Source organism: Armigeres subalbatus, chromosome 3 (assembly GCF_024139115.2).
Source record: "Armigeres subalbatus isolate Guangzhou_Male chromosome 3, GZ_Asu_2, whole genome shotgun sequence".
Lineage (NCBI taxonomy): Eukaryota > Metazoa > Arthropoda > Insecta > Diptera > Culicidae > Armigeres > Armigeres subalbatus.
The window spans coordinates 61463670-61472416 of record NC_085141.1 but is presented as its reverse complement, the minus strand read 5'-3'; the positions used below and the strand labels follow the sequence as shown (position 1 = coordinate 61472416).

General features: G+C 37.2%; 1 protein-coding gene and 1 long non-coding RNA gene across 2 annotated transcripts; one reads left to right on the top strand and one right to left on the bottom strand.

Moving 5' to 3' along the window:
• Positions 1–730: 730 nt before the first annotated feature.
• LOC134226684 (ubiquitin-fold modifier 1) lies at positions 731–1483 on the bottom strand. Its single transcript, XM_062707626.1, has 3 exons — positions 1318–1483; positions 1198–1254; positions 731–1131 (listed from the first exon to the last, which is right to left on the bottom strand). Exons 1-3 carry the CDS (start codon positions 1320–1322, stop codon positions 933–935), a joined length of 261 nt encoding a protein of 86 aa, XP_062563610.1. The 5' UTR covers positions 1323–1483; the 3' UTR covers positions 731–932.
• Positions 1484–3608: 2125 nt separating this feature from the next.
• LOC134223745 (uncharacterized) lies at positions 3609–5460 on the top strand. The gene is made up of 3 exons (XR_009982702.1): positions 3609–4143; positions 4206–4853; positions 4916–5460. It is a non-coding gene; the product is annotated as an uncharacterized LOC134223745 (long non-coding RNA).
• Positions 5461–8747: the final 3287 nt, after the last annotated feature.

Genomic DNA, 8747 nt, shown 5'->3' with positions numbered 1-8747 from the left:
CATTATGTTCAAATTTGTAATTTATTTATGCTATGTATTGGTTATAAAACTAACAAATAGCATACTATTGAAGCAATGAAAAAACATTCATAAGGATCATTTGAAAACTTGACTTTGTAGATCATCGAGGTGATATTTTTTTAATGCTGTTAAATGAGCAGCTCGAAGTTGTTCCAGTCCTGCTCGTTCTTTTTAGTCAACAAACGGACATGAGAGGGATGGGAATAACTTCAAGCTACTTCGAGCTGCTCATTGGACAGCACTATTGTAGATCATTAGTCAGTTATATACAAAAAAGCAACAGATATAATAGATCCTAAATCGTTTTCACCTTCTTCTTCATCATTGGCATTACATCCCCCACTGAGGCATTGCCGCCTCGCAGCTTAGCGTTCATTAAGCACTTCCACAGTTATTAACTGCGAGGTTTCTAAACCAAATTATCATTTCTGCATTCGTATATCATGAGGCAAACACGATGATAGGGAAGTCGAGACAATTTCCAAGCTGAAAATTGCCTATACCGGCACCGGGAATCGAACCCAGTCACCCTCAGCATGGTCTTGCTTTGTAGCCGCGCATCTTACCGCACGGCTAAGGAGAACCCCCGTTTTCATCTAGGGACTAAAATTATGTTTCTTTACGCGTTTTGGGATATTTACCGTTTGTTTGAGGTTGTCCGGCATTATTACCCTATCTTAGAATATCCTAACCGCTTAAAAACCATCGATTTAAATTGAATTGCAGCTATATTTTCATGAAGCTCAATAATTAGATTTTTCGCAACAAATAAGAATACTTATGAAGTAAAACAAAAAAAATATATTCAAATAGAAAAAAACATTCAAAAGCAAAATTTCTCACGAAATACCCCCGTATGGAATTTTACCCAGATCAAACCTGTCGTTGCCTAAACTTAACTCAGTACCTCCTTACTGCGACCCCACACGATCCCGAGGAATTAACCGAAGCTCGGACCCGTGCTTCAGGAACACGTTGCCAGCCGTTTGCTGGGGATTGATACCGATGCCGTCGTCGGTGATGATGGCACTGGTTGCCGGAGGGACCTTGAACTCTTCGGCGGCGAACTTTAGCACTGCTGTGAAAGGCGTAGCTTCTGGAACACTGAGCCTGCAATTTCGTATTTTATTTTACTTATTGGCCTTCGGTCTGTAAACCATTGCTCCGTTTACTTACACTTTGAACGGAAGCTTTGGATCTGAAGTCAAAGTAATTTTGAAAGTAACTTTCGATCTGCAAAGATGACAAAAGTGAAAGTGATGACACTTATATCAGCAAAGGTTGTACTATACTTACGCCATAATGTATATCGAACAAACAGAAAAATAGTTATGTAGTTATAATACTTTAATATGTTAGGTATTTTATATGTAAAATCCAACAAAAAACGAAGTTTTTTCTCACGTTTGCTTCGCTGATACAATCAGATGGATGGAATGCAACGAAAACAAATTTTGACAGTTAATGACACGTTGCTCTGCTTTTGGCTGCGTATACCGTTGGCTGCGTTCTAACCATTTACACTGGAAACCAAAACTATCCCAAAGTGGATTATTTTCACCAGGGGGGGAGTAATCTAGGATACACTCAGAAATAAAATAAATCTGTTCAAGCATTGAAATAAACCTTTTTAGTCATTTTTTACTTTTAAACTATGCATAGTATAATAGGTATACTATCTAGGGTAAAACGACCTATTATGGAGGGGTTAAGCACCGTTTCAAAATGTAATTAATTACAAAAATTCTTCAAAAATTACCTGTTGGTCGAATTCCATATTGTAGTAGTTGAATAGGATGCTCGTTAACTATAGTTTCGTAAATATTACGTGAATTGTGCTGAACTTAAGTTGTTTTGTTTTTCTCACAATGAAAACAAACTACCGCAATAATAGGACGCAGTTGCCTATCGTTGCGATATTTTTTGAAGGTCAGTCCTATTGTTGCGGTATTGCATGTAATTCTTATGGAGAGCGATACCGCAACAATAGGACCTTAGCACTACCGGAATAATAGGCTCAAGGGATTCAAATTTTTAACGAAAAATGTTGATTTTTCATCATTTTGAACGAAATATTGTCAAACAAAAGCTGTTCTAGTCGTTAATTCGAAGAGTTTTAGCGTACCCACAATTGTTTTCAATGGTATTATATCCAGAATGGACTACTTTAACACTACCGCAACATTAGGGCATACCACAACGATAGGACGTTTTACCCTACTAATGTAATTTATACTAAGGGTCTGTCTCATTTGGAGAATTAAACCATTGACGAATACATAGACGGAATGCTGGCCAGTTTTCCGAGCACCACTCAGTACCCCTGGGGAGTGAGCGATTACAATTATTAAAATCACCCGACCGTTGAGAAGCCCCTCAATTCGAAACACGTCAGTTTGACAACAATAGAGATGAGTGACGTTTAGCGCTCGCACACTGATGTGTAATTCGGCATGTGTAAATACATATTTGTTTTCCTTCTGCTCATAACCTCAAAATTGATCGGGTCATCACAATGATTCCAAAGGAATCGAAATATATATGGAAATACACTAATTTTAACCCAAGCTTTGCTGAGTAGCACCATCTAGGAGTGTTTGTTTTCCTTTTATCGCCACTCACACATTCGGACGTGAGAATCTCAATTGTCAGTTATGCTTATTCACGCATAATTTTTCATATCGACGTATGTAACAATTATGAGGATTCGAGAAATCCTTTACAGAAAGTTGGCAAAACTTTTTCTAAAGCTGTTTAAAAACTAAATATTTTTTCAATATTTTTTTCCGCTGGCATGCATTAATACATGGCACTTAATAAGCGTGCTTCACGTCATAGCTCAGTTAATTTAAATTCCCTGTGAAAAACGATAAAATTATACATACACCGGTATGTTGTACATACGTCGCTGTACATTGGTCGGTTTTCCATAGTGCACGATTGACGCAACTGCAGTTTTGTTTTGTTTTGCTTTTTTGGTACATAGGTCGCTCTTAGTTCCCATATGTTAAAGCGACGTAAGTAACAGTGAGACTCCAAAAAACGAAAATTCTACATACGTCGATTTGCAAAAAGATTAAATTAAAGAATTTTTAGATCTAACATCAGTAAAATCTATGCGTATTATATTTATAAAGTCGCGTGTGATTGTCATGTTGTATTAAAAACCTCGTTTTGTTTAGAAATACTAGAATAAGAGATCGGCGAAGACGCCATCTTGTTTCCAATCGAACCGTCAAAAGCGGTTCCATTTCGACTTGTTTACTTTTTGCATCCATAAGAAGCAAGCAAAAAGTTCAAGTGCTGCCAGAATTTTTTTCACGATTTCATGCATTTTCATACGTTGCCATTTCGACAGTTTTTCACTCCGCCGGTCTCTGGTTATAGGGTTGCTAGTTTTGTTTACTTTTGTTACATACGTCCTTATGAAAAATTATGCTTGTATTTATTTATTTTCTTTCTCCGATGTTTGTTTTTGTTATCGAATTTTTCAATCGCGTTCGAAATGTTTTTGTGGAAACGAATGAATCGTGTTGAATTGGTTGAATTGGTTCCTTTTGGTGAATGGAAATATAGGTCATTGGATACTCACCAGCTAGCGGAATGGTGCATGTCATATCTCTGTGTGAACTACAACAGCACCTGCAAGCTTTCGCCGCGAAGTTTGAAGAGTCTGCATCCGGACAATCAGGATTATTTGCGAGAGCACCGATAGCCACCGGTGTGAAGGACTACGACTACTACCAACAATGTATGAACGAGCTCAACAATGGGAAGAAAGACTGCACGGCAGACGACAAGGGTTGTCTCTGCTTTTCCGAAGGGAAATCAAAACAATCGGCCGCGGCAGCCAAATCGACCATGCAGAAGGCAATTACCTAGTTAGCTCGGAGCACCAATCGGACATGGTTAGCACCAGTCTGTTCGAGTCGAATGCCAACTTGGTGAACCAGTTTAATCCGGAACACGACGGTGCGGATCTCTGACATTTGGCCTACGGATCGTGGAAGTCGCTTCGTTTCATTGTGATTCTGCCAGTGCTGATTTGTTTCATCTGCACCATCCTGAGCATTCTGATCATTTTCCAGATCTACAACTAATATTTGCTGCAAGGCGAATCCGGTAAATAATTTAAAAGCTTATTCATAATAAACTTATATTAATAATAACTATTTTGCATGCAGCTATCAAATTGGTTTTATTTGCCACGGCTTCTAAACCTGGTAGAGTGCCGGCAGGTGATTTAGGATGTCACGGAACGAAACCAGTGGGAAAGTTGAACACTGCTTGAGGTCATTGGATGCTCACCAGCTAGCGGAATTGTGCATGTCGTATCTCTGTGTGAACTACAACAGCACCTGCAAGCTTTCGCCGCGAAGTTTGAAGAGTCTGCATCCGGACAATCAGGATTATTTGCGAGAGCACCGATAGCCACCGGTGTGAATTCTGAAGGACTACGACTACTACCAACGATGTATGAACGAGCTCAACAATGGGAAGAAAGACTAGGCAGACGACAAGGGTTGTCTCTGCTTTTCCGGAGGGAAATCAAAACAATCGGCCGCGGCAGCCAAATCGACCATGCAGACGGCAATTACCTAGTTAGCTCGGAGCACCAATCGGACATGGTTAGCACCAGTCTGTTCGAGTCAAATGCCAACTCGGTGAACCAGTTCGATCTGGAACACGACGGTGCGGATCTCTGACATTTGGCCTACGGATCGTGGAAGTCGCTTTGTTTCATTGTGATTCTGCCAGTTTCATCTGCACCATCCTGAGCATTCTGATCATTTTCCAGATCTACAACTAATATTTGCTGCAAGGCAAATCCGGTAAATAATTTAAAAACTTATTCATAATTAACTTATATTAATAATAACAATTTTTCATGCAGCTATCAAATTGGTTTTATTTTCAACGGCTTAGGACGAATCTCGTCGCCCGGTTCTCTAGGCTTGCAACTCGCAAGCATCTTTCGTCAATCTATAATAGTACGGAGCGGAGACTACTCGTTGATTCGAAATTTGGAACCACATCAAAACAACTTGCAAACCTGCACTCAATATTAGCCAGAATACTACTGAAGATAGCAGATCTTCGATTAGCTCGTCATGCATGTCAAGCAGACATTTATCCGGCTTTTTGTTTAGGGAAGCTGAAACATTTCCAAGCTAAATATACTTTTAACAATGATATAGTAATACAGATGAAAGTTAAGGTCACATTCACTCACAGTACACTAATATGTACGTCTAGAATTTGAGAAAGCAAACCTAAAATTGTAGGTTACATAATTAGCTGTAATATTCCGATGGGTTCCTTAGAACTAGAAACAAAAACAAGCTAGCCAATTGTGAAGAAAAGTATTTTACTCTCAGAATTTAGAATGTTTCATTATTTTTATCTAGCTTTTTGAGCGCATGGAGTGATAAAATTACAGGAAATGATAAAGTAGTTTTTAAAACTTTCGTGAAATATAAGATTATATAAGTAATAATAATTTGGTTTTTATTTGAATTTAAAGTGCAAAACAATTGTTATTTCGAAAGTTTCACAGTTAATTCTATAATAAAATACATTTTTGATTTAAAGAACAAAATGTGATTTTGAAAAGTTATAAGAACGTTGTTTTGAAAGGTAAAATGTTATTTTGAAAGGTCGGTTCTTGTCATAGTTCTTACCGAAGTGACATTTATCAAATTGTTATTTAAACAATCTTATACTTTCTACTGAAAATCACTAACTGATTTACCAACGTTTCTTTTATTTCTACCAACGATTTTTTTTTTTGTGATAGGAACTTTTCATGAAAAACTATTTGGTACCGGTTAGGGGCAAGCCAGAGTAAACGCGACGTGCGATGCGACGCGACGCGACAGTGCAATTTGACAGCCTGTTGATAATGATTGTTATTCTTTTACATGAGTCGCATCGCGTCGCATCGCTCGTCGCGTTTACTCTGTCAGGCACCTTATGAAGGATGGTGTCCGCTACTACGCCCACCAAATATTTTTTCGATTAAGCTGCTTAATTTTGAGAAATCGAACCTTAGATGCCTTTCGCCATACTGATTTCAGAAAGTTAACTCCTGGTGTGCCGCTGTAAGCACGCTCAAAGCAGGCGATTCATTGAGACTGACTAATTGATTGAGATTGATAAATTGGTTTTACTCATTGATTGAGATTCATTAATTGATCGATTGAGATTGATTATGATTGATTGAGTAATAATGTTGGATTGAGATTGATTAATTCATTGATTGAGATTGATTGAATTATTAAGATTAATTGATTGATCTATTGAGATTGATTATAATATTGATTGATTGGCTGATCGATTAAGATTGATTTTTTGATCGATTGAGATTGATTAGGATTGATTGATTGAGTGATATTGTTTGATTGAGAGATTGATTGGTGATTCATTGATTGAATGATTGATTTTTAATTTATTTATTAAGATTGATTGATTGATTATTTAGTTGATTAACTGAGCTTGATTGAATGATTGATGGATTGAGATTAATTGAGTAAGATTAATTGATTGGTGAGGATTGTTTGATTGCTTGATTGAGATTGATTAATCGAGATTAATTGATTATGTGAGATTGATTGACTTATGGATTAATTGAGATTGATCAAGATTAATTGAATGCTCGAGATTGTTTTTTTTAATAATGATTGATTGGTTTTATTGAATGAGATTGATGGATTGAGAATGATTGATTGAATTTTTTTACTGATTTAGATCGATTAGGATTGATTGATTGATTGATTGACTGAGCTTGACTGAATGATTGAGATGGATTGATTTATGGATTGAGATTGATTGATAGATCGATTGAATAATATTGACTGATTGGTTTATCAGATTGATAATTTATTGATATTGATTCATTGATTGAATGATTGAGATTTATTGAGGTTGTTTGATAAAGATTAATGAGTGTAATTGATTTTATTAATTGAAATTGATTTATTAGGATTGATTGATTGATTAGTTGATTAATTGACTGAGCTTGATTGAATGATTGAGATTTATTGATTGAGATTTACTGATTGATTGATTGACTGAGATTGATCGAGATTGTTTGATTGATAGATTGATATTGATTGAATAATTATTTCATTTATTTTTTTATTATCTTTATTACGGTGACTTTCAGCAATCATTGGGTAAACCCAATATACAAGATAATTTATTAGTAACACATCATGATAATGCAGCAACATATAGCATAGTTCCGGTAGTTCGTCAAATTGTACTTCATATTGAAGCAGTACGTCTTCATAGCGTTATTAGCAAAAATGGCTTTCTTTTGCTTCTCTTCTTCTGAGCAGTATTTCTCGTTTGTTGATCATGCGTTTGATGTCCTCGATGCAAATGTGACCCTTGTCGCCGTTACATTCCGAATATCGTTTACATAAATATCAAAAGAGTACACCGCGATTTGGTGGTGATGTTCTGACCAGTTAAAGCATGCCAAGTATGTGGTGAAAGTTTTTAGATATGCTTATTTCGGCAACGATCTCATTAAGACGCAACATATCGGCGTTTAGTTATTTGAAACGGACACGGGTTGTCGTTGGTGCCCTCGAACAACAATTCATTTTCAAAGCTGACCAGTGTCGGTGACGACAATCGGTAGTCAGAGTCCTTACAGCCAAGATGGGTGTCATCGGCTGCAGACTTTGAAGATGCTATCATTGACAGGATTTACTCATCAATAGTACCGCCACCATAATTGATAAACATAATGTTTCACTCGCTGGTGGTCTTTTCATCCAGATCGTGGACAACGACAGCTGCTATTAGTTCATCATTTCGAAGATGGAACCGACTCTGACTTTGCAGGTCATTGTAGGAAAAGGCAGCATCGAGGGCAGCATCATCCTAACACAACGGCGTTGGACACCGTTTTGACAAGTGCTTCATGTTAGCCTCGTATCTAAAACGTCAAAACGAGTCGGTTGGTACATGAATGAGGTGTCCGGTGCTCCTTGGGAATACTGTTGTTGAGATGCGGAATGATCTCAATTATGCTGCTGAGGTTGTTGTACAGACCACTGTAAATAAAGGATGAAATGTATCATTTTGTTTGTAATATTTTTGTGGAAACAACAATATCTTATAAATCACGAATACTAACCGTTTTTCGAAACTAGGACTGCCGATTGTCTACCGTACTTTCCTGGCTGCCATCGTAGCAGAACGACAATGTATCCCCTGAATTTCACCAGAACACTCATCGTCGTCGTCAATTCTGGTCTTTTCATATTTGAATCCCGGGATGTCGGGCATCTCGTACGAAAAGATGTTTAGTTTCAACAGCCCTTGGTTGAGTATATTTTTCGGTTGTTTGCTAGATTTTCGGTTGGACCCAATGGCAATGATGTCCCAATGGCAATGATCGTCCTCCACTAATACTTTATTATCCGATGACACGACATAAACACCCGGCCATCGTGATTGACCTTTGGGGTTATTAATCATTGTTGATGGGATCAGCCTATAAAATACACCATCTATAATATGAATTAACTATTAATAAAATAGAAGACTTACCACAAAACAATTAATTTCACCTTATGAAATGTTTTGAACCATCCAGGCTATCCCGAAAGCTATCGTTTTTTATTAATCACCAATTATTCACAAATAGGATATTTTAATACAAGGATACTGCAACTAATCACTTGTGAGAAAAATCAAGTTTTTGTTGTTGC